Source organism: Eubalaena glacialis, chromosome 18 (genome assembly GCF_028564815.1).
Source record: "Eubalaena glacialis isolate mEubGla1 chromosome 18, mEubGla1.1.hap2.+ XY, whole genome shotgun sequence".
Taxonomy (NCBI): Eukaryota; Metazoa; Chordata; class Mammalia; order Artiodactyla; family Balaenidae; genus Eubalaena; species Eubalaena glacialis.
In genome coordinates, this window is record NC_083733.1 from 33,809,090 (window position 1) to 33,836,937 (window position 27,848).

General features: G+C 35.6%; 1 protein-coding gene across 5 annotated transcripts in view; it reads right to left on the reverse strand.

Annotated features, from left to right (window-relative positions):
• CYLD (CYLD lysine 63 deubiquitinase) overlaps nucleotides 1-26,275 on the reverse strand; it is a 61,971-nt gene extending 35,696 nt beyond the window's left edge. For 2 of the 5 annotated variants that reach the window (XM_061172333.1, XM_061172330.1), the window contains exons 1-5: nucleotides 26,139-26,244; nucleotides 25,523-25,600; nucleotides 19,260-19,911; nucleotides 17,797-18,099; nucleotides 15,519-15,624 (exon numbers count right to left, since the gene is read on the reverse strand). In XM_061172333.1, the coding sequence (XP_061028316.1) occupies nucleotides 15,519-15,624; nucleotides 17,797-18,099; nucleotides 19,260-19,763 (913 nt within the window). In that variant the 5' untranslated portion in view covers nucleotides 19,764-19,911; nucleotides 25,523-25,600; nucleotides 26,139-26,244. Of the gene's footprint in view, nucleotides 1-15,518; nucleotides 15,625-17,796; nucleotides 18,100-19,259; nucleotides 19,912-25,522; nucleotides 25,601-26,138 lie in introns of those variants that run through there. The other 3 variants (XM_061172332.1, XM_061172331.1, XM_061172334.1) reach the window with 3 other exon arrangements.
• Nucleotides 26,276-27,848: the final 1,573 nt, after the last annotated feature.

Below are 27,848 nucleotides of genomic sequence, written 5' to 3' on the forward strand. Positions count from 1 at the left end.
ACACAAGATCTCTCTGTATTATTTATTACAACTGCATGCAAATATATAATAATCTCAAATATTTTTAAATCATATATCTGACAAAGGGCTTATATTCAGATTTATAAGAATTCTCAAAACCCAATAATAAAAATAAATTAACAAGAAATTGGCCAAAGATTTGCACAGATACTCCACCAAGGAAGATATACCGATGACAAATAAGCACATAAAAAGATGTTCAACATCACTGGCCATCAGGAAAATGAAAATTAAAGCTACAACTAGATGCCACTACATAGCTATTAGAATAGCTAAAATTTATAAGACTGACCATACCAAGCGCTGGCAAGGACATGCAAAAACTGGGATTCTCACACACTGCTGCTGAGAATGTAAAATAGTATAACCACTTTGGAAAGACCGTTTGGCAGGTTGCTGTTGTTTTGTTTTGTTTTGTTTTGTTTTTAAAGTTCAACAATCACCTACAATAGTACCAGCCATTCCACATCTGGGTATTTACCCAAGAGAAATGAATACCTAAGTCCATACAAAGACTTATACGTGAATTTTCATAGCAGCATTATTCATAATAGCCACAAACTAAATAGAAACAAGCCAAATATTCACCAACAAGTGAATGAAAAAGCAAACTGGTATATCCTTATGCTTCTAGGGAAAACACACTGTCTTTTCCTTTGCTCTCATGCTCACAACAATTTTGACACTTCTGGCCACCAAGTGTGTGAGGAGTTTTCCCACACTAACCTGTGACACCAGCTGGGTGTCCTACAATTCAATTTGGTTCTGATGCTATCTACCTGGGGTTAGCGGCAAATCCCACAAGTTAAGGGCTCAGCCCCAAAAGACCGTAAGCTTTGCAGTAACCTGCAAGCTCTCAAAACCCCATACTTTGGGAATGTTTATGGAGACTTCATCAGATAGGTATGCTTATTAACTCAATTTCCAGCTCCTCTCCCCTCTCCAGGGGATGGAGCTGTGGCTGAAAGTTCTAATCATGGCTTGGTCTCTGTAGTGACCAGCCCTCCATCCAGGAGCCCACTAAGAATCACCTCATAAGAACAAAAGACACTTCTATCACCCAGAAAATTCCAAAGGATTTTAGGAGCTCTGTGTCAGGAACCTGGGTCAAAGACCAAACATGAGCAAGACTCAGGGGCAGAGACATATATATATTATACATTTATATATTATATATATATATTATACACACATATAATATATATAATGCATATATATAATATATATTATGCATATATAATATATATATATATATTATTTCTCACTATAGAATGGAATACTTCTAAGCAACAAAAGGGACACGTGGATGAGTCAACAAATAATTACGTTGAATGAAATAAGTCAGACCAAAAAAAAAAAAAAAAAAGAATACATCCTGAGTTACTCCATTTATATGAAATTCTAGGAAAATGTGAACAAATGTACACTGACAGAAAAAAGATCAATGGTTGCCTAGATTTTGGAGGATGGGACACGCAGAGTGGAAGGAAGCAAACACAAGGGGCATACCTTGGGGTGATGGACATGCTCACTATCTTGACTGCGGTAAAGGTCTCACGGGTCTACACATTCGTTAAAACATAACAAACTATATACTTAAAATATGTGCAGTTTACTATACGTCAATTAAAACTCACTAAAATTGTTAAGATTATAAAAAGAAGGTACAAAAAAGTGTATAAAATATGCAAACACTGAACAACAAAGAAACGAATAAATCAAGAAGGATACAGAAGATAATTAGGTAGTTGGGGGGCAATGCTAGGAGGAAAAGGTCTCATACACCCTTTGAAAATTCTGTGCGAACATGAATGTACTACATAATCTAAAAAATAAAATTAGTATTACATTCCTAACCCCCCAAACTAAAAAAGACAATACAGATTGGACTAAAAAAAAGCAGAAATTTAGGGGAGGCACTAATTGATATGCTTCATCACAACAGGTTTAAGAACCTGAATATAATGTCAAATTAGATATGTTAGAGGTTTTTAATATTTAAAACAGTAACAAACGGGACTTCCCTGGTGGCGCAATGGTTAAGAATCTGCCCGCCAATGCAGGGGACACGGGTTCCATCCCTGGTCCAGGAAGATCCCACATGCCGCCAAGCAACTATGCCAGTGTGCTGCAACTACTGAGCCTGCACTCTAGAGCCCGCGCACCACAACTACTGAGCCCACACGCCGCAAGTACTGAAGCCCGCACTCTCTAGGGCCCGTGTGCTACAACTACTGAAGCCCGCATGCCTAGAGTCCATGCTCCACCACAAGAGAAGCCACCACAATGAGAAGTCCACGCACCGCAATGAACAGTACCCCCGGCTCGCCACAACTAGAGAAAGGCCGTGCACAGCAACGAAGACCCAACGCAGCCAAAAACAAATAAATTAATTAAAAAATAAAAATAAATAAAACAGTAACAGAGAGGAAAAACTCTTAACAGGTTGAAGACTCCTGCATTTTTAGTCAATGGTATTCTTCAGAAGCCTACTGTAATAAGCAATTGAATAGGATGAATTCTTTCCTAATCTCATCAACTGTTCAACTGCTTCCAAAAAAATTTTTTTAATGCTGTAAATAATTTTGTCCTATGAGTGAAGGTAATAGGGCAAGAAAAAAACCAAGAAACTAAATGAGATTATGACTATTTTCTTCTTTCTCAAGAAATGGGTGTTAATGATGACATGAAATATAGATGAAGACCTATTTAATTTAAATAAATGAGATTAATTTTTGTTTAGACAACTTTGCTTTTTAAAGTCTATTTGCAGGCTTTATTTTGTTGGCAAGAAAGTATAATTGGTGTACTATGTAATAAAAGCTGGTATCATTCCTAATTATCTTCTATTCATGGTTTATGAAAATGAAGGTTTAAAAGAAAAAAAAAAGCATTCTTTGCCTTGCCTGTCACTGCTCTGAGAGCCAGTAACAATGACAATGATAGTCACTGATCTGTAAGATCAAAGTTTGCCTGACAAGTGATTCCTAAGAGATTCATGTAACTAATTTTGATTATTTTAATCCTACATCACTATTTAAATAAAATATAATTGTAAATGTTTTTGAAGATAAATACTACTAAAGATGAATTCTTTGTGAGGTTATATATAATTCCATCACATGAAAAATAGAAATGGTAGCTTTTTCTTTTCTTTTCTTCTTAAGTGCTACTGTAGAACCCAAGATCATTTACATTTCAAACCAAATCGAGATATGGAAAAAGTATACAGAAAGAAATACAGCTCTGGAGTTTGAAAAAAAGGGGGTGGGGGCATTTCAAATCTTTATTCTACGGCAAACTGAGAAAAACACAATCAATTATACATAAGCCAACTTCATATTTCAGGTATCTTTTTCTTTCTTAAATTATAATACTGAACTAATGATTTCCCCAGCCTCCCAACTTACTTGATATAATGAATTATATTTAGTTGTAAAATGGAAAATTCAAAGAAATTCAATTAAGGTAGGTAAAAAGGATGGTTATACTAATAAGGTTTTGAGCTTTCAAAAGTACCCTTTGGACATTTAAAAAAAAAAAAAAAAGGGAAGAAAGAAAGAAAAAGAAATACCCACAGAGATATTTGATTTGGTAAGACAAGTTAAATTACATTTATCCATGTGGTTCTGGTGAGACAATATTAGCATAGAGTTGATTATCCCTGTAAGAATAAATAATGAAAGAAAATTGATTTTACAAGGGATTCCCCTTAGCTATCCAGCAATTTAACACTATAAAATTAGCATAACTCACAGAATTTGCTTATTAGGACAGGGCTTCTCAACCTCAGCAAGGCTAACATTTCAGACCAGATCTTTTTTTGTGGAGGGCTGCTTGCTGCACTGTAGGATGTCTAGCAGCATCTCTGTCTCTATCCCCTAGATTCAAGCAGTACTCCTACCCCAGATGCGATGATCAAAAACGTCTCCAGACATTGCAAAATGTCTTCTGGGGGTAAAATCACCACAGGTGGAGAACTACTGGCTTACAACTAAAATGACCTTCTTACGAAGGTTTTGTACTAATGCTAAAAGTAAAATTAAAACAAAACAAAACAAAAAACTTTAAAAATTGCTTAACATACCAAAAAAAAAAAAAAACAAAACAGTAAACTGTGACAGTCTCAAAAGAAAAAACTGCAATGGATACCAATGCATGGATGATTCTGATGCTGTAATTGGCAGAAAAGAATTGTAAAGAGGCTTTTATAACTATGCTTAATGAAGTAAAGAAAAATATGCTTACAGTGAAGCAGAAGATAGGAATATCTCATCAGAGAAATAAAAACTAGAGAAACAAAAAAAGGAACTGGATGGAAAGTCTTAAAATACTTTTAAAAACTTAAAAATACAATATCTCAAAAAATAATGTATTGGATGTGTTAAAAGCACAATGCAGATAAAAGAGGGGGAAGTGAATAAAACTGAAGGTAGAATAATAGAATTATCTAAAGAACAGAGGGACTAAAATTTGAAAAAAAAATTAACAGAACCTTAAGGATAAGGGACAATACCAAAAATTTTGACATATATCAAATTGAAGGTACAGAAAGAGAGAACACTGAAAGGAACAGAAAAAACATTTGAAGGAAAAGAAGAATGGCTAGACGTTTCCTACTTTGTTAAAAAATATAAATTTACAAATCCAAGAAGTTTAGCAAATGCCAACCAGGATAAAGATGAAGAAAATCATGCTAGGCACATCATAGTTAAATGCTGTAAGCCAAATATAAAGTCTTCAAAGCACCCAGAGAAAAACAACGTATTACATTACATACAGGGTCACAATGATTCAAGCTACTGATGACTTTTCATCAGAAACTATGAAGGCCAGAAAATCGTAGAAAACCAACTTTAAAGCAGAGTTCTATATATACCCAAAATATCCTTCAAATATGAAGGCAAGATAAAGATATTCTCAGACAAAGAAAATTAAGAGAAGTTCATTTCTAGAAGACTTCACTTCAACAAACACCACAAGAAGTTCTTCAGGATGAAGGAAAATGATAAATAGATGCACAGGTCTTTTAATTCTTTAACATATAAATGATTATTTCAACAAAAAATATAACATTTTCTTGTGCATTTTTAAAGTACATAGATGTAATGTACATGACAATTAATAGCATAAATAATGAGGAAGAGGTAACTAGATTTACATGGTTACAAGGTTTCTACACCTTAAACTGATGTATATAATTGGCACAATATTAACCCGAACTAAACTAAAACATTAAGGATATATACTATAATCCCTGGAGAAACCACTAAAAGCAATATTACAATGAAATATAGCTTAAAAACCAATAGATTAATTAACATATAATTCTTAAAATTTTTCAAATAATCTACCAAAAAGGTAGAAAATGACTGTAAGAAGAATGAAAAACAGAGGGACAAATAGAAAACATAAAAAACAAAAATTACTTTAAGTGTTAATAGATTAAACACAACAACGAAAAGACAGAGATCATCAGAATGGATTTTTTTTAAAATGACATGCTGCCTAAAAAAAAACAAGTGGGATAGAGTGGGAAAATGGACTAAAGAAGGTGGGGCGGGGGGAAACATCTCAATCCAAAAGAACACATTGGGGATAGGGCAGACAAAGTAGGACAAATAGAAAACACACAAGATGGTAGAAATAAATCTAACTGTCAGCAATGATAACTATTAATAGATTAAAATCTTCAGTTAAAATATAAAAATTGTCAAACTATATTAAGAAACCAACTATATGCGGTTATAAGAGACATAACTAAAACATAAATGATGAAAAAGAGACATACCTGGAAAATACTAACCAAAAGAAAACCTATCTATATCATACAAAACAGAATTTAAGGCAAAAAAAAAAAAAAAAAAAAAAGAAATTACTGGAGATGGAGGCAGTCACCACATAATGAGAAATCACTTAGAAGATACAACAATTCTAAATTCTAGGTACCTAAAAATTCTAAACTTGGATGCAGCAAATAACAATTTCAAAATTAAAGCAAACACTTATAGAATTAAGAAGAAATTAACAAATCCATCATCACAGGGGGATGTTTTAATATACCTTGTTCAGTAACTGTTAGACCTCACAATTAAAAACTCAGTAATGATACATAAAATTTGAATAGCATAATAAATTAGCTTGACCTAAGGGACATATAAAATATGCATGAACTACATGCAACTACAACTGAAGAAAACACATTCTTTTCAAGTACACACAGAACATTTCTGAAAATTGATCACATACTAGGCCATAAAGCCAGCCTCAACAAATGTCAAAGGATTAGTATCATATTCTCTCACCATATCAATCAAATTGAAAATTAATAACGATAAAAACAGACACCTGAAAATTTTTAAAGTACATTTTAAAATAGTTGATGAATTACATTAAAAAAATCATGAAGGAAATTACAAAACACTTCAAGTTTAATTGTAACAAGATAACTATATATCAAATTTTATGGACTGTAGGTAGTTGGGTACATAGAGAATCTATAGCCTTAGATGCTTTACACTAGAAAAAAAGACTAAAAATTAACAAGCTAAGCATGCAAACTAAACAGTTTAGAAAAAAATAGAATAAATCCACAAAAAGTCAATGAAAAAATAATTTTAAAAATTACTGAAACAGAAAATCAATATATCTAGAAAGGATTAAGAAATCCAAAAGATGGTTTTTTGAATAAATGAAAGTGAGAATCCTCTGGCAAGATTGTTTTTCTCTGTCTGCCTTATTTCACTTAGCATAATGCCCTCACAGTCCAACCACATTGCCATAAATGGCAGGATTTCCTTCTTTCTCATGGCCAAATAATATTCCACAACATCTTCTTTATCCATTTATCCATTGATGGACATTTTGGTTGTTTCCATATCTTGGCTACCGTAAATAATGTTGTAATGCATATGGGAGTGCAGACATCTTTTTGAGATCCTGTTTTCATTTCCTTTGGATATACATCCAGAAGTGGGCTTGTTGGATTGCAGGGTAATTCTATTTTTAATTTTTTGAAGAAAAAGGCAAATACTGTATGATCTCATTTATATGTAGAATCTGGAAAGGACAAACTCAGAAAAACAGAGAGTAGAGTGGTGGTTACCATGGAGTGGCGGGGTGGAGTGGCTAATCATTAAAAAAGAAATAGTGTACAATTCCACTTAAATGAAGTACTTAGAGTAATCCAAATCATAGAGACAGGAAATAGAATAGCAGTTGCCAGAGGCTGAGGGTAGGGGAGAGATGGGCGTTTACTGCTTAATGGGTACAGAGTTTTACAAGATGAAAAGCATTAAGGAGGCAGATGGTGATGACTGTTATACAAAATTATGAATGTGTTTAATACCACTGAACTGTACTCTTAAAAATGGTTAAGATGGTAAGTTTATGCTATATGTACTTTACCAAACAAAAATGTTTTTTAATTTAAACACATGCATTTAAAAATTTTTTTTTTTAAATTTTACCCCAACACTTTCCAAGGAACAGGCCCTTCCTGAGGCAAGCCCATTCCAGGGCACTATGTAAAAAAATTTTTAAACATGCAATGCAAATTTGTTCTTTAATTTTGAAACATGTAAAAATTAGCAAACTGGACCAAGCAATGCATGACTCATGATAAAACTGGACTTATATCAGGAATGTAAGGCTAATTTAATATTAGCAGATCAAAAGAAAAGAAACACAGGACTCTCTCAATAGATAAAGAAAAAAGTTTGATAAAATTCAATATCCACTCATGATAAAACTCTTTGACAATGGGGAATAGTGGGTAACTTCTATAACCTGATAAATGACAGCAACAACAATAAAATCCTATGATGAACATCATACTTCATAGTGCAATGCTGAAAGCATTCACTTTAAGATCAGGAGCAAGGCCAAGATGCCTGCTATCACCACTTCTATCCAATATTATATTTACAGGGACACTAGGATAACAAAACCATATTTTAAAAATGAAAGATATAAGGATTAGAAGGAAGAGGTAAAACAGTATTTGCAGATGATAATGACTTGCTACTAAAAAAGTAATCTACAGATAAACTGTGAATAAAAGATTTTAATACGATTGTTTATAACAAAACTCAGCACACAAAAGTCAACTGAGATACTACTTCACACCCACTAGGATGGCTAGAATCAGAAAGTCAAATAACAACAAAAAGATGAAGAAATCAGAATTCTCATACACCGCTGTAAAATGCGAAATGGTGCAGCCACTTTGGAAAACAGTCTGGCAGTTCCATAAATGATTAAACATGAGCTACCATATGACCCAGCAATTCCATTCCTAGATATATACCCAGGAGAAATGAAAGCATACATCCACACAAAAACCTGTACACGAATATTTGTAGCAGCATTATACATTATAGCCAAAAGATGGAGGGAACCCAAGTGTCATCAACAGATGAATGGATAAACAAAATGTGGTATATTACTACAATGGAATATTATTCAGGCATAAAAAGGAATGAAGTACTGATATATGCTACAACATGGATGAACCTTGAAAACATTATGCTAAGTGAAAGAAGTCAGTCACAAAAGAGCACAGATTATATTATTCTATTTATATGAAATGTCTACAACAGGCAAACATACAGAGGCAGAAAGTAGACTGACGGTTGCTTAGGACTGAGGAGGATGAAGGGATAATGGAGTTATAGCTAAAAGGTACAGGGTTCCTTTTTGAGTTGATGAAAATGTTCTCCAATTGACTGTTGTGATAACTACACGTATCTGTAAATACACTACAATACACTGAATTGTATGGCTTAAACTAGTGAATTATATGGTATGTGAATTAGATCTCAATACAACTGTTTTTATAAGTAGACTATATTTCTACTTATCACCAAAAAACTATTAGAAAATATGTTTTACTTTATAATGTATCAGAATACATGCAAGAAATGGAGAAAATTATAAAATTTTACTAAAAAGAGATTAAACAAATGAAAGGCTACACATTGTTCATGTATTAGAAGTTTCAATATAATAGAAATGTCAATTTTCCTCAAATTATTCCACAGCTTAACTGCAATTCCAATCAAAATCCCAACGGAACTCTCATAGTGTTTGATAAGCTGACTGTTAAATTTACAGTGAAGAGTCAAAGGCCAATCACAGCCAAGACACTCATTAAGAAAAAGAACAAGCTCAGGGTTTATTGTTTTGCTCTTCTGATGTCAATTAAAACACCTGGTTATTAATTTTAATAAATCTTTTTAGTTATAAAAAAAAAGAACAAGAAGGGAAATGTACTCTTACAGCTGTAAGACTTCTTCTAAAGCTATGATGATAAACGCCTAGAGGTCTTAATGTAGAAAAAGAGTAGAGCACAGAAAGAGATCCATATATACATATGTTAAAACTTGATTTATACCCAGCAAGCATGGTAGAGAAAATTGGGTATACGTACCTCATATCCTACACAAAATAAAATCTAGGTGTATTATACACTTAAATGTGAAAAGCAAAACTATTAAACTTTTAGAAGACAATATAGAATAACAGGAAAACTCAGAAGAGCAATGAGACAGGACTAGGGCTCTTATTAAAACATATTATAATGAATCATTAAAAACAATGTAGTGCTGAAGCATGAACAGACAGAATAGAAAGTCCAGAAATAACTGAAGTATATGTGGGAGTTTAGTATGATGAAAGTGGCATCTCAAAGGAGGAAGAAAAAGATGGACTTTTTAATAAATGGTGTTGGGACAAGTGGCTAACTATCTGGGCAGGGGGGTGGAAACTAAATTAGATCCATATTTCACATCATACACCATATAAAATAAAAATGGATCAAAGATATAAATGTAAAAAATAAAACCACAAGAGTACCAGAAGAAAACATGGGGAAATTCCTATATAACCTTGGAATGACAAAATCCAGATGCCTCTAACAAATTGGATAAATTCAGCTATGTAAAAATTTTAAATCCTGCGTGACAAAAATCACCTAAAGCAAAGTCAAAAGACATTAAACTAAGTGAAATAAGCTATACACAAAGGACAAATATTCTATGGATTCCACTTACATGAGGTATCTAGAATAGGCAAACCTATAAAGACAGAAAGTAGAGAACAGAAGTTACCAGGGGCTGAGGGAAGAGAGAAGTGGGGAGCTATTTCTAAATAGGTATAGAGTTTCTGTTTGAGATTATGAAAAAGGTCTGGAAATGGCAGTGATGGTTGCACACCATTGTAAATATACTTAATGCCACTGACTGTACACTTAAAAATGGTTAAAATGGTAAATCTTATTATATATATTTTATCACAATGTTTAAAAATGAGGACAATCAGATAAGCAAACAATTAAAAACACTAATGACAAATGAGGGTTGGGGACAAATGAGACAGGAACATTTGCACCTCATATCACAGAAGAGTTTACAACCCTAATACATAAAGAAGAAATTAGTAAGAAAAAAAACGATAATCCAATTTTTTTAAATAGACAATAAATATGTACAAACAGTCCACAGAAAGAGAAATACAAATTTCTCTTAATCATACGAAAGGATACTCAACCACATTCATCACAGACATGCAAATTAAAACTATACTGAAATATATCCTTCACCTATCAGATTGGAAAAAAAATTTATGACAAGGCTATCAAAAATCCCCCTCATGGAACCCTCCTATGCTGTTGGTGAGAATGTAAACTGTTGCAGCCACTATGGAAAACAGTGTGGAGGTTCCTTAAAAAACTAAAAATAGAGGGACTTCCCTGGCAGTGCAGTGGATAAGTCTCCACACTCCCAATGCAGGGGGCCCGGGTTCGGTCCCTGGTCAGGGAACTAGATCCCACATGCATGTCACAACCAAGAGTTCACATGCCACAACTAAGGAGCCCGCATGCCGCAACTAAGGAACCCTCATGCTGCCTCCCGCAACTAAGACCCGGTGCAACCAAATAAATATTTTTTTAAAAAACTAAAAATAGCGCTACCCTATGATCCAGCAATCCCACTCCTAAGCATATATCTGAAGAAAACTCTAATTCAAAAAGATACATGCACCCCAATATTCACAGCAGCACTATTTACAATAGCCAAGACATGGAAGCAACCTAAATGTTCATCGACAGATGAAAGGATAAAGAAGATGTGGTATATGTATACAATGGAATATTACTCAACCATAAAAAAGAATGAAATAATGCCATTTGCAGCAATATGGATGGACCTAGAGATTATCATATTAAGTGAAGTAAGTCAGACAAAGACAAACATCATATGATATCACTTATTTGTGGAATCTAAAAAATGATACAAATGAATTTATTTGCAAAACAGAAACAGACTCACAGACATAGAAAACAAACTTATGGTTACCAAAGGGGAAAGGGAGTGGGGAAGGGGTAAATTAGGAGTTTGGGATTAGCAGAAACAAACTACTATATAAAATAGATAGACAACAAGGTCCTACTGTATAGCACACGGAACTATATTCCGTATCCTGTAATAAACCATAATGGAAAAGAATTTGAGTGTGTGTACACAAACACAAACACACACACACACATGCGTATATATATATATATATATATATATACATATATATATATATGTATATATATATATATATGTAAAACTGAATCACCTTGCTGTACACCAGAAACACAACATTGTAAATCAACTATACTTCAATAAAAAAATAAAGAACAAAATAAAAAAATAAAAATAAATCACCCTCACACTGTGCTGGTAGGAATATAAAGTGTTATATCCACTACTGAAAGCAGTTTAGCAGTATCTAGAACAATACAAATCCATGCAGCTTTTCACCAAACAATCCCACTTCTGGGAATTTATCCTATAGATAAGTTAAGCACATGTGGAAAATATATATGTACAAGGCTATGCAGCATTGTTTGTAATAGTAAAAAATTAGAAACAATCCAAATATCCATCAATAAGAATCAATAAATTATGGAACCACAATACAATGGAAAAATAAACACTGTAAATAATGAGAAGAACCTCTCTATTCAGATACACAAAGAGCTCCAAGATATAGAGTGAAGAGAATAAAGCACCGTTCAGAACAGTGTAAATACTATGCTTCATGCCTAAAAAGGGAAGAAAGACTATGTATTTATATTGTATAAAGAAACTCTGGAAAGATATACAAGAAACTAAAAAAAATAGTTACTAGTGGGAGGCAAGGAGTGGAGTGAGGGGGCAACTGGAGCAGAGGGGATAAGAATGGAAACAAGATACCCTCCTATACTGTTTCATTATTTTGATTTGAGCTATGTGAATGCATTTCTTATTAAAAATTATTTTAGTAACTTGATAGTTATTAAACTCAAGGGTATTTGTATTGGTCAAAACTCAAATGATACAATGTATATTTCATTACATGTATGTCTTTTATCTCAAAAGGAAAAAAACCCTAAATACTTATTTCTAGTTAATTATATGCACGCTGAAGTATTTAGGAGGAAGTGTACTGATGTCTGTAACTTATTTTGAAATGCATTAAAAAAAAGGTGGATCAGTGCATGGATAGAGGGATGGATAGATAGATGATAAAGCAAGTACAAAAATATTAATTGTAGACTCTAGGTCGTAGGAATAGGGATGTTCAGTATAAAATCCTTTCAACTTTTCCATATGTTTGAAATTTCATAATAAAATGTTGAAAAAATATTTTATTAAAAGTTTAAAATAGAGAACTCATAAATCAATAAATAGACAAACAAATCAATAGAAAACTGAGCAAAGACACAAACAGGTATTTAATAGAAGACACAAATGTTCCATAAACATATGAAAAGTTATTCAACCCTACTTGTAATCAGGGAACTACAAATTAAAACCACCTTGAGATACCATTTCCCAAAGGCACCAGATTGGCAAAAATATTAATCAGTACCAAGTGTTGAAGAGGATACGGAAATATGCAAAACCCAAACATCCATTAACATTAGAATGGGTTATTAAATCATGAAGTATTCACACAATGAAATATACTATGAAGCAGTGAGGGTGAACAGGCTACTAATACCATCATCTACAGGAAAGACTCTCAAAATACACTTTAAGTAAATGATGCAAGCATTAAAGAATACAATCACTGTGACTCTGTTTATACTAAGTTTAAAAACAGGCTAAACTAAACAATATATTACATACCACCCCAATATACCACCTCAATCCAAGCCACCATCCTCTATCTCTCATATGGATAATTGCAACAGTCCTCCTCCTGATTTCCCCGTTTCTGCCTTCTAACACTCAGCCAAAGCGATCATTTTAAAATGTAAGTTAGGGTTAAGTTGTCCTTCATTCAAAACCCACCTGAGCTCCCCATCTCCCTCAGAGTAAAGCCAAGAATCCATACACCAGCCCACTTGGCCCTGCCTGGTCCAGCTCCACTACCTCTCCTATCACTCTCCCTCGTTCAAGCCACAATGAACCCCTTGCCATTCCTCAAGCTGGCCAAGCCCTCAAATCTCCATGTCAAGAGCTCAAATGTCACCACATTAGAGAGGCTCACTGGGACTACCCTATATAAAGTAGAAAAATCCCACCCCTCACAACCCAGCACTCCCCTTCCACCTTGCCTTGTCATTCTCCATGCAATCAACATCTAATTGACCATATGTCTTATTTATTGTCTGTCTTCACTCACTAGAATAAAACCTCCATGTGGGAAGACCTTTTACCTGTTTTGCTTCCTACTATATCCTCAACACCTAAAAGAAGCCTAAGTAAGGCTTTAATAATATTTGATGAAGGAACAACCTTTTACAAAACTGCTTTTTAAACAATAAGCATTTATTGTAACATTAAAAAGTATTTTGATTTATAAGATCACAAATTGTGTTTTTCCATAAGCAGTGATGAAAAGGTAAATTAAATATTACTAGATAAAATGTCAAGCACATGTATGCTTCCCACTGAATGTAAACCATTTGTTTCCAAAGGGAAGCAAAGAAATAGCTAAGAATCCAATGTGTAAGAAATTAAAAACTGATTTTAAAGAAGTCAAGGAAAACAAAGTATGTCAGAGTTTTACAAAGCAAAATCGAAATAAAGCTATCATTTGAATCCCATACCTCCAACTAAATAAATGTATTCTTGCTGTAGCTAAAAGCTAACGTAGAAAGCATTTCCTAACTCAGCAAAACAAGCATTTATTACTTGCCAAGCCAACAGGGAAACAGGAAGGACAAAGAGGGCAGGCTAGAAGGCATCTCAAGGATCACCTAGTATTAGCTCCTTCATTTTTACAAAAAAAGAAACTGAGGACCTGAAATGACCTTTTGAGTTTTGGGGAACTCAAAAGTGTTATGTGTCAAAATCAACAATAATGAAATAACACTGGAAGCAAAAAAACCATTTTGTTCAGTTGTGATCCTTGCTATAGTAAAATTCAGCTTTTAAAGAATTAAAGACAAAATACATCTCCATGGAAACAATATTCCCAAGTATACACGTCAGGCTGGGAATCATGTTCTTCTATGCAGGGCTTCATATCCTAAGTACACACAGGATGTGGGGTGAGGAGGTACTGAAAGGGCAGAGCTTTATAATCAGACAAGTCTGGATTGGAATTCTCGCTCTACCAGAATCAACCAGGATCTTACTTGATCCTCGTCAGTCTTATCTCTATCTAAGCCCCAGTTTTTCATCAGCAAAATGGGGACAATTAAGACCTACCTTATAAGTTTGTCAAGAATGTAGAAACTAATTAAGAATTAATGTCCAATCTAATTAAGAGATTCATAATTTGTGGCTACTGAATGCAGACTTTCAATGCTCAATAAGAATCACCACCTCTGATTGCCTCTGTTAGTTCCATGACTACCAATACACTAGCTTATAATTGGAATTCTACTAAGAGCAGGGAGAAGGTGATGTTGATGCTGCTATCAATAGGAATTTATCAATTAGTTGACAGCAGCCATTAGGTGCTACTTGTTTGGGGTAAAATAAAAGGTTGCTTAAGATTATTTTTAAGATGTAAAAGTTGAGTGATCTGTTTCTGACTACAGAGTCATGAAGCCTGATCAATTACGCCATTCTCAAAACTGGAAGGGATATCGTAGGGCATCCAGCAAGAATCCTCTCCACAGTATATTAGATTATATTAAATGACCAACTTCTGCTTAAAGGCTTCTAGTTTAAACCAGGCTCTCACTCAAACAGGTAGCAGTTTATTACATTTTCTGACCCTTGTAATTATCAGAAATGGTTTTTTTTCACCCACTTAGAAGGGACACGTAATGAAAAAGTGAACAATAATGAATAAATGCTACCCCACACTCATATACTTTTAGAAATGCAAATCTTTAAATATTGTTTTTATTTGGGGGTAAGGAAGGATAGTCTATGTAATAACAATTCCATAATATAAAAGTCAAGTTCCAAAAATGCATCTTGAAGCTTATATTTACATCCTCATAACGAAATATGTCTTAGAAGCTCTGCCTTCATAATATTTAAAACACAAAGAAAACATACCTGGGATGATATCATTGATATGCAAGAGAATTGTACTTTCAACACTTGCAAAACTACAAAGCTGTACTCCATCAAATCTTCCATCCCAGTTGCCAATAGGATTATCCTAGAAATTAAATAATAGAATAAACTTTAAAACCCTCCTCAACAAAACGTAAATATGACAGTCTGTATTTTCCATAAAAGGATCCTCCAACAAATGAGATCCAAGAACAATCAAGCCATAGTAAACACATGGATGAGCAAGGGATCAAAAGCATTTGTCATATTTCACTGGACAATACTTATCTATACAATAACAATCCATCTACATAGGTAGATGTATTAATCATACACTGTTTCAGCCAGAAATCTGCCCCTAATTAACCCTAGCTTGCTCTAGTCACTTCACATTCCCTGAGCACTTAAATATTCGATTTGAATTCCTGTGTGCCTTTCTGTAGACAGAAAGTCTATTTTTTTAATTGTTCTTTTGTCATTTTATGGGTATGCAAGAATTCCCTCCAAAATGGAGATCTTTATATTAATTATAAAAATGTACTCCACGAACAGCACTGTACAAGTGCTGTTCACGGAGCCAGATTAAGAGACGGCCCAGTCAGACAACTGCCCTGTGCACCAATATGGACAGCATGTGCAACGTCATCAGAAATAGGAGATGAACACTATTGCATTTGCCAGAACTTTCCTTTCAAGGAGTGCACCAGAGGGGTTTGGAATGAATGCTTGCACAAGCCAACTGGAAGACAGACAGAGGCAGGGGGAGAAGCTGGCGGTGCAATCACTAGGCAGCCTGCCCCAAGTAAACAAGATGCTCCCTAGACTGCCATCTAAGGAGCGACAGGCCTAAGTGGCTTTTACCAAGTTTAAGGCCCAAATGACCTAAATCAAGAGGAAACTAACCCCAATGACCAGTGGCCCTCTTTCTCCAACCTTCCCTCCACTCAGCCCACAATCTCTTCTCTAAACAAGTTCTGAATATTTAAAGAATAATGGTTTAAAGATGTGCTTTATTTCTAGCTATCCCGAGGGACCCACATGTTCTATGCTGGCTCTAACTTCTCACATGGTAAATGTTCAGTAAGTGTTTGTCTAAACAACATAGTAACGTTTGTCTAACTAATGGGTATCAAAGAGAATTTCCTAGAATTTCCAAGCACAACGTAAGAGAAACTTACGCTAGAACATTCATATCCTACTAAAAAGTGTACCTGAATTGATAAAAATAATCACTAAAAACACCGTAAGTACAAGTCTATTACATCCTCTCCCAACTCTTTCTAGTATTTAATAATCCCGCACAAATTTCCTTCATTATACCTAACAAATTCTTGTCCGAATTTTCAATCTATGAGAAAAATGTTCTCAAGACTTTTTCTTCTCCTTCTCTTAATCCCACAGGTATCGTCCAATTTGCCATATTGGGATGTAACCATTATTAACAAATATGACTGTAAGGTAACATTAAAAATAAGTGACACAAACAAAAGGACAAATACTGTATGATTCCACTTAATGAAGCACCTAGAATGAGCAAATTCACAGAGACAGAGAGAATTCTGGTTACCAGCAGAATACTGGCTGAAAGGAGTGAGTAATAGGGAGTTACTGTTTAATAGGTACAGAGTTTCAGTTTGGGCTGGAGATGAATAGGGGTGATGGGTGCACAAAAATGTGAATGTACTCAATGTCACTTTAAGGTGGTTAAACTGGTAAATTTTATGTCACATATATTTTACCACAGTAAAAAAAAAACCTCTTTTGAGTGAATTACATCCTAAGAAGACACTCTAATTGTCTTTTCCTCTAAAGCAATGTGCCTTTCCTCTATTCAGGTATTGATATTTTCCAGGAATGACTTTTACACACTACTCATTAAAATCAGATCAGCCAATTAAATTCAGTAAAATATTACAAAAAGAGAAACACAGATTACAGAAAAAAAAAAAACCCTTTTCAAAATAAAGAAAAATAAGACATCATGCAATATATTTCAGTGTGGTTTTTTTCTGTTTATTGGTCAGCTATTATAGAGCAAATTTAAAGACTGAAAACATTATTCCAGTTTATTCAAACAGGAAAAATGAGTAAGTGTAAATCTATAGCTAGACTCCTGTCCCCTATCAATGTTCCTTTACCAAAGACAAATTAGAAAGTGTTCTTTAAATTACTACAAATTAGTCCATTTTAGATATTCAAAGTGTTTAATTTGTACCTAAATTGGTCATAAAACTAATAGATATATTCACAAAGATAACATAATTCAAAAGTTTCTTACCATGTCCACACCTACAAAATATCCTAAGCTTTCTTTGCCTGGCAAAACATCACAGAATATAACTGTTCCAGATTCTATAGTTTCTCCAAGCTTCAAAGAAACTCTGGAGTTTATTTCCAGAGGGGGAAGTTCAACTTGCATTGTGTCCACTGGACCTGCATAATCACTTTCCAATCCAGTGTCATCATCTTCAATGAGTTCTAGCTTGTCCAATGCAACAAATACTCCACAATCTTCATCACACTGAAAAAGCTGTTTCCCTTGATATATCCCATCAGTGAAACCTTGGCCACGACCTTCTTCCTAGTTTTTAAATGAGAGAAAAAAAAAATGATTGACTGATAGAGAAAGATGATCCCTAAGGAAAAAGATCCACTCTGGGGACTTCAGAGAAATAACTGAACAAATTCTAAATGACACATATAAGAAATATAATTATTAGAAGTTGATATTGAATTTAGGGTGTTTAAAAAATAAGGAAGAAACTGTATCTGATGTTGAAATAAAATTACTTGATAATTTCAAATCATAACTACTGTGAGAGAGCTTGGGCTAGATTCTACATTGTGATTTTAACAAAAATTTTGTCATAAAAAGAAAAATTTCCTTTAATATGACAGTAATGCTAGCTCCATTTCTTGAGCGCTTACTGTGTGCCAGCCACTGTGCTAAATCCTCAATCAATATATCACAAAAACACTGCAAGTTGTGTATTAATATTACTATTTTACAGATGAGGAAGCAGATTTAGAGAAGTGGCTTGCTTAAATAACCTGGTAACCCAGCTAGTAAATGGCATAGCTAGGATTCAAATCTCCAATTGTTTTACAATTGCTGCTTTAAAAAATTAAATCAAAAAGCAAATAAGGCATGAAATTCTATTTGCAAGAATGTCAAAATATAACTGACATTTAAGTTCTTGAGAATTAATATTAATTTTGGAAACATTATCACAGAGTTCTTGGTTCTCTTTTCAGTAGAAACAAATTCCAAGATGATTTTCACGTATATTACCAGGGACAACTAAAAGCAAGTCGAAACTGCTGCAACTTATATAACCAAAATTCACTACTTAATAGTACACTTTAAGAAAAACTGAGAAACCTAGAGATGATAATATCACAGGATAATTAACAATTTTAAGTAATGAATCCGTTTACAACTGATAGAGTTCATTTTTAACATTCAATGTTAAAATTTCTAAGATACGAAAGTCTTCAATAATTACATCATCTACTTGCATTTCCTACTATAGTAGGTAGTTTTTAAAAGTTTTCAATGCAGCATCTTCGCATTATCTCAAGTTACCATTAGAAAGTAAATCCTAAGGATTATGAATATTAAAAATTACAGAAGATTTCGGGGAAAACTTATTTTGTATTTAAAAGGGGAAAAAACACGAGTGCACACACAGACACAGACACACATACACACAGTCCACTAAAATGGCTTATCAAACTTACCAGTAATTCTACTCCAAAGAATATTCCCGATACTGTCCTCTCTGCTAATAAGGGTCCTCTGAAGCGTACAACTCCAGGAAATTTTTCTTCCCCAGATCTCAGCTGGACTTTCACAGGGCAGCCCACATCTATTTGGAGGCCTTTACTTAGTCTGTTTCTGTTTTTAAACAGGCTGAACCTCTCTTCACAATTGGTAATTGCCAAAAGTAACTCTGTGAATTTTTCATTTATTTCTACAACATCCTTTTCATCAACAAACAGAACTGCATGTGGTTGCTCTAAAATTTTTAATCCAATCTGATTTTTCTTGCCTTTTGTAGAAGGAATCCTTGAATGCCCCACGGAACGGTCTTGGATATACTGTCCTATACTCCCCTTTGGTACTTTAAGGAGTTTTTGTGTTTGTTTGTCTGTAACACTGCATTCTTGAAGAAGCAAATAAAAAATCCGCTCTTCCCAGTAGGGTGAAGTAACTTTTTCTTGGCTCCATAAGCCCGAACTCATTGTGATATTAACTCCAAAACATTAACTCAAAAAAAAGGGAACTACTAAGTGTGTAGTAAAACCGCAAAAGATAAATTCACTGGCAGTCCCAAAGCATGTTTTTAGCAATTTGGTGTCCATGCTGTAAAAAGACAGCAAATCAAAACGCCTGGAGGACAAGCAAAAAGAAACTTTACACTTCACTCTACGTGAACTAAAATTAAGGTCAAGGACTTTTTAAATTCTTCATTGGACTAGTAAAAAACACACACTAATGACATACTTCCAAAAATATCTTAAAAGGTTAAAAGATATACTATATTACTTGTTTCTACTGTAATCTTGCATATTTAATTAAGGAGATTCAATTGTAAATTATCTCCAAAGACAATACAATAATGTTTGTTTCCAAGGCACTGAAATTTATGAATTCACATCTAGTAAAAGATAACCTTATATACATATTCTGACATTTTCAAACTTTCAAAAGTAGAAGTTTTAATAGATCCTGCCTAACTTAAATGGATAAGCTGTTATATTTGGGTAACACACACAAATCAAAAAGGCTATTTATATATATATATCTGTACAGGTAGTTTAAGTAAAAAGTTACCCATCACAATTATTATATTGAACATTTTTATCAATAAAAATACCATAAATCACATTCTGAAACTTCAACCACAATTCATTTATCTGTGTACCATAGTTCGATAATGGAACATTTTATCTAACTCAGTTTCATTTCCTTAATCTTGTACATTTTGTCCTTAGGCAAATGTTAATAGTATTAATCATAGCTATCATTTAATTTCTCTCAATCATAAATATCAGATATTATAAATCTGCTTATATTAAAGATATCTTAAAAATCAATTTTGTAGCCATCAAAACTTGGACTACATAAGGAAGAAATATAACTGCAGTACAGCATCAAATATAAAATGTTTTTATACCACAAGTTTAACTATGTATACTAGAAAGGAATACATGAAAGATTATTTCTTTTTCAGTTTCAATTTTTCATTAAAAATTTTTACAAGAATACTAATCTTTTGCAATTAAAATAGCCTTCTCAACCCTACTTGAATCACTGGTTTAAAACTACACAATTTCATCAATTCAAGTAAAGACTTTAATTCATTGTTAATTAATTATCTTACTGAAAACAATAGTTCTTAGGTATTCTCTGTCACATGCATGTGGCTATTTGGTTTCTGAATACGGTATTTATTCCATCCTTCTCTGAGGTAGCCATATCCATTTCCATTATTCTGGGTAATAGCAGCAGATGATAGCACTATCATATTTATCTATTTTATTCTTGGAATTAAAAAATAAATACTCCTAAAACTTAAGAGCCAAATTTTAAGTTTAACCATTTAACTTAATGATTATATGTGTAATCTGGCAAATCTGCACACGGAATAACATCTCTTTTAGAACGCACTGGTAGATAGTGAGGTTCTCTATAATGGTAAAGTTTTTAAAAGTCTGTCCCTCTGCAAGCCAGAATGAGACATGAAGATTACCCAAGACAGGGTAAAGGGCTTGGCACCTCCTCAAGTCAACATTATCGAAATATATGCACAACAAATATATGCACAATATTTAGTGAAGGCAGGCAGCATAAAGTGGTTCTCTTTTTTTTTTTTTTTTTTTTATAATGTGTTTGTCTTAATTCCACTTGAGGGCACTGTCTCTTCAGCAGGAATAGGATCAATTTATGTTTGCTACTTATATAAGACACCTGTGGAAACCCCGTATAAACAAAACCCCTTAGGAAGGCGACCCAAACCGTAATTTGGCTCTATTCCTTAAAAGTCCTCAAATGAAGTATTTGTTATTGCTGACTAAAATTCTTTTTAAATGTCAGCATTTTTCAACAAGGAAATAGCCTCATTTTTATCTTGATCACTGAATTATCAACATGAATATAAATTATTATGTGTGACCCTCAATATGCAAGGGTGTTCGTTACTTTGTTATGAGGCTTTACATCATGCTTTCTGAGTTCTTCATCTGCCTTCTGTAGATTTACAGTCTATGGTTTTCCCCTGCCATCAGCCATTTTCTGTGGTTTCCTGCAACATGCATTTGACTTCTTTTACAGCCTTGCTGCTTTCCAACTTATTGCTTCTAATCAGTTCTGAGAAGCCAGGTGACGAAATATGGTTGTGTGTTTAAAAAAAACAAACAAAACAATAACAGAAAGAGGAATGCATAAATTCTGAACAGCTCTTTTAGGAGTGAAGTGCATAGGCTTTATTGCACAGACATTATTTCGGTTGTTCCCGCAAGGATGAGACGGTCAAAAAGCAACTCCTAAAAAAGTGAAGTTGTTTTGTTCTCTTTATAATATATTTAAATATTTTTGGCCAAAAATTGTTTTTAAGGTATGGCAATTCTATTTTGAAAAGAAATCTTTTAAGTTCCTACAAATTATATCTTCAAATATTAAAATTAAGAAATTCCTTGAATCTTAATTAGTATATGCCAACAACTTCTGCTCTATTGATGCTGTAGCTTAACAATCCATGTCATGATTTAAAATAAACACCACCAGTGCTAATGGAATATTACCAAGACAAAACTAAATCACTATATGGAAGGCATTAGGACACCCTATTTTAAATGAATTTGATTACAAGATTGTTTTTTTGCAAATCATTTAAGAGACAGTCCACAGTAAAATATAACTACTTTGGTTTATAAAAAGGTTGAGGGTGATTTAATAATAGTTAATAACAACTGTATTTTAAAGTTAACTACACAAGGAGTAGTAACTTTTTTCTGACTTGCATTAGCACAAGTCAGAGTGAGCTTAACTCATTAACAGGATGGGTCATGTTAGACAACTAGAATAGCCAAAACAAAAGTTATAAAATATTTAAAAAGCATTATCCAAAAAGTAAAAAGGATGTGGTTTTTCCTCTTTGAAAAAGAATACATGAAGAAAGAATAGGTTTGGAATTATCATATTAAAAATTGATTCTCCTCATTGCAACTGACAGAGAAAGTTGAACAGGGAACTTTATGGCTCTATTACAGGTATATAAGACAAATTTAATGATCATTAAAATCTCAACTTACTGGCATTACAGCAGAATATGCTAATACAGACTTTCCTCCCTGTAGAAATGAATATGATGCCCACATTCTTCTTTCACTGGGATATGCACAACACTTAAATTAAGTCTTAAAGAACCCCAAGCAGTAAAAACTGACTCAAGACCACATGGGAAAGATTTAAATCACATTGTCAGTGAGTTCTTTATCAATCAACGTTTGTTAGTTTAGTATTTTTATGGACTCAGCACAGTGTTAGACACTGAAAAATACAGAAGATTTAAGACTGATGGCTGCCATCATTTGTGTTCTTTTATTACTTTCCAGGTCTAATTGTTTAAAAATTGCCTCTAACAATACACTGTACTTTACTTTGAGTGTAAATGTATCCAAACGATTCATTTAAAATACCATCGTACTTATTTCAGGCCGAAAAACTGAGTTATTATGAATATCCTAATAAATACTATAAGTACTGAATGAAGATTATCAAAGAGTTGGAATACAGTAATATTTTTAACCCTAAAATCATACTGAACAGGACTTTCTTTTGACAACATTTCGGATGAGGTTCAGGGTCACATAGATTTGAAAATATATCTGGTTATCTAAGCTTGTTGATGGTCTGGATTCTGAGTAAAGGAGAATTTAATTGTACTACAATAAAGCCATTAAACCAAGATGAGGGTGGGAAGGCACAAATATCAGTTTCCTATCAAATGCAATGAAAAGATGATTGAGAAATAAGTTTCATATGAAAATATTAAAGGTCCAAATTAGTTCTAAAATATATAGTACAGATGAAGAGCATTAGCTACATAAAAGTGACAATGGTTAACTGATCTAGAAGAAACAATGTCATTTTCATTCTCAAGTTATCAGGTTATTGTTCAAAGAACTTCACTAAAGAAAACAAAAACAGATGCAATTCAGTAACATTTTGCATCTCCTGAGATATCGTGACTTGTTCTAAGAACCACAGGGGGCTATGTATATCAGAATAAACATTACAACACTAAAAAATTGCCCATAATTATAAATGGCAAACAGGTAGGGAAGTCAGTGTGCATACCCAAAAAAAAGAAGATACACAGGACTTTTTCCAAATGCTTCTAGATGGCTAGAATAATTACCATTTTAAGAAAGAATATTTCCCATTAAAAGGACAAGGTTGTATATTCCCAAACAGCAGAGATTCCAGAAAAGAGACCAGAAAAGAGTCCGTTTTCCTCATAGATTAATTTGTGACCCAAGTACACACATATTCAGTCCCTAAACACGTGGGTTTTATGAGGTTTAGAAGAAAGTCTGGCTCCCACATCCGCATATGCACGTCCTCCGAAGAACCTGAAACACTCCTGTCTCACTGGAGTTAAACCTGGCCACTGCACTTCCAAACTGTGAACTCTCTAAGTCCTTCATCTTTATATTTCCACTGCCCAAACAAGAGCCTGACAGTATGTTAGACAATCAGTACATAAGAAATGAATGAATGACTTGGTTAACTCAGGTGATAACAGTGAAAGCCAAACTTCCATTTCCTCATCCTAATCGTTTAAGTGATTAAAAGCTTCTTTTAGGTTAAAAGAAGAAAAAGAGAAAAGACTCAGGAGTTGAGAGTATTTAATGGTTTTTACCTAATTCCCTAAATAAATGCTAATTCTAATTCTCTGGCTCAATGAAGGAATGGTCAGTCTTTATACCACTTCATTGTTACACACATAAGAGGAAACAAATAAGGAATATTTCACAATTACGAAAAGTTGTTCTGAGGTTCATTTGAAACTGGGTTCCCAGATCCTCACACCATGTCTGATGCCTATAAATTCTGCGCAACCAATGAAAATACCTTGACAAATTTAAGATCACAGTGTGAAAATCAGGAACAAAATACTAAAAGTTTGATGAATAGGATAATTTACTCCTGTCTTTCTTCTTGTGTTAAAGACTTCCTTGAACAAAATCACAGTTTAGGCATGCCAGATCACAAGAAATCATTCCTGCTGCATGTCTGTTGTTTTATATAACAAGTGCCCTGGTCTTATCAGCTCTTCACTAAAGTTACCCTCCAAAGAAAGGCTTCTTCGAAAGAGTACTGTAAAATTTTGTAGCAGAACATTAGAGAATATTCTAGGTGTTATCAACATTCACAGTACGTGAACTTCAACAAGAATTTCCAGCAAATCATTTTCACCTAATATTGTGCTAGTTCAAATCCACCCACTACTCAGTAGGGAATTAGCAAGCTAAATTCTTAGACCATTCAATCTACTTGGGGCGTGAGGGGGTGTGCAGAAAACCAACGCTTGAATGAACACCCTCTCTCAAGGCCTGGATTTTTCTCCTGGAGCCAATGACTGCAAAAGGAACAATCTTATTAAGATCCCTATTAGCCCGAAATCAAAAGCAAGGCAGGGAATGCTCCTTAGCTAAGCTAAGCTAAGCATACAACTTTCCAGGGAACCTGGGGAGAGGAAGGGGGCAGGCATGATGGGGACTGAAAAGCTTGGTGGCTGGAAGGTGACAACCATCCTAAAACATGCAAATGCCATAGGGTGGAATAGAAAAGATGCCAAGTAAATGAATAACTGGGCAGCTGAGCCGGCTGAAAACCAAACTCAGGAACACCATCTTCCGTCAAGACTTCACGATTTCCCCAGAGATCTTTAATATGACAATAAAGAAAAAAAAAGAAAGAAAAGAATGAATACCTTGCTTCAATAGAGCGCACCTTTCAACTAAAGAACTCCGGGTTGTGTAAAACCATCCTCACCCTGGAAAGGGAGAAACTGAAAGAAAAACACAACACGCCATTAACGAGGCCAGAACCCCGACTGCTCTTCCTGGACGGGAGCCACAAACACTCCAAAGCCCAAGGCACCGATGTGAGATATTACAGCCCAGGGCTCTCGATGCCAACCCGGGCTGTCGGGAGCCAGCCAGCGGCCCGTGCCTCGGTTTCCCCATCTGTAAATGGGGGGCCCAAGGGGCAGACGGTTTTCTGCGCTGCTCCCACCCCCAAGTCCTCTCTTCTCCCGGGGTCCTGGCGGTGGTGACCACGCTCCCACGACTTGGGAGCCCTCTCAGGAAGGTCGGGGGGGCGGGGGTGTCGGTGGGGAAGCCCCGGGGAGTGGGGACGTCCAGGCTGACGTCAGCGGGCTCAGCACCCCGCGGGCCCGGCCGGCTAAGGGCCGGGGCAAGTAACGGGCCGGCGCCGAGGCCCGACGGCCGCCGCGGCAGCTCGAGGCGCCCAGAGGCCGGGGAGGGGCGCCCGAGGGACCGGGCCGCCAGTCGCTCGCCCGCTCGGCCGCCAGCTCATTCACTCACCTCGGGTGGCGGGGCGTCACCCCTTCCCCAGTCTCGCTAGCCCGCGTACCGGTCCGGCCCCGGCGCCCCACACCCACCGCCCTACTATTTACCTCCAACGCTCGAGCCCCAGTGCAGCCGAACCTGCTACCTGGGCCCGCCCCCACCTGCCCCGCCTCCGAACCGCCCAGGGAAGGAGGGAGGGAGAGGGGTGGGCGGGGGCAACCGCGACGCTAACCAATCGTAGCCCGAGCTGCGTTCCTAACCACGCTCTGATTGGGCCGCCCTGTGACAGCCCTTCTTCCAATGGCTGCCGGCCCGGAGCGGACTGAAGGGACTTTCCGCTCTGTCAAGCTCGGTCGAGCCAAAGGGAAAGCGGAGGGGAGGGGAGGAGAACAGGAGATATGGGGGGCGGGGAGCTCTGGCTGATTGGACGAACGATTGCGGATGCCACGGCACCATTGGCTAACAACAGAGCCGGGGCGGGGCGCTGTGCTTCTCCCGCCTCCACCCGGGTCTTCGCTTTTGGCTTAGCTGTCAAAACTCCTGTAGACTGAGAGTTCGGAGCTGGGGTGGGGAGCAGCCTAAACGCAAGCTAGGAATAGGATTTTAGGATTCCACGAAAAAGCAAAGCTTTAGAATAAGACCTAAGTTTGAATCCTTTGCGCTTTCAATTAGTAGCCGCGTGACATGGGGAGCTCAATCACTCTGAGCCTCAATTTCCCCATCTGTAAAATGGAGATAATCGGATCGCCCGTGTTACAGGATTGTTGTGAAAAATCGTATGTAAAGTCCTGACACACAGCAAGAGCTCAGTAATGTTAAGTCTTTTCCTCTTCCTCAGATTCTGTGTGGGACCCCTGCTGTTTCTGAACCTCCGTTGCCACCTATCCCAGTTTGGAGGGAGGTCTCCCTAGGGTGATGGAGAAAGGATTTCCACATAAGTCCTCCCACAGCTCTGCACCCCTGGCCACCAGCCAGGACTTGGGGTGTAGTTAAGGATCTTTCAATTAGAAGGGAGATTTCTGATTCCCAAAAGTGCTCACAATATTTAAGGAAGTGCTTTTTATAATCAGTCCCAGAGCCTTGCAGCATGCCTTGCTGCACCGGATACTCCTGTTAATTAATTCCTTCTCCTTTGACATTTTAAGTACCAATTATAGGAGAAGGTGATTAATACTGAGGAAGGAAGACGTGGTGTGTGTGTGTGTGTTTAACCATGAGAGGGAAAATTTCCTCAGTGGAAAGTGACATTTCTGAAAATCTGGAGAATTTAAACCAATGAGTCCATAAAATAAGTCACAGGAGTGATTACTAACATTACTGGTAAACAGGCCACCCATCTCCTTTGCCATAAGAGCCCAGAATGAAATGAACATCTTTTGAAAACCTCAATCCCTTCTTGTCCCTCCTTAGTCCATCCTTAGCCATCTTCATGATCACACTGCAGGAGAAAGCAATAAAATGGGACTCAACAGGCCTAACTCTAAGTGTGGCCTTAGGCAACACTGTTCCCTTCTAGATCTAGATTCTCCAAAAAAAGTCAATAGGACTCCGAAGTCACAGTCGAGCTGTCGGGAAGAAAAATTCAGCCTGAGGACTGTTTTTGCTTGACCCATACAGTGAGGAGGAGGAAGTGGGGTGAGGGAGAAAGATTTTGAATCCTTTTAGACAGGGCAAGCACTCTCCCTTTCTCCAGTTTGCCACACTCCTCACCATTCCCTATTTTAT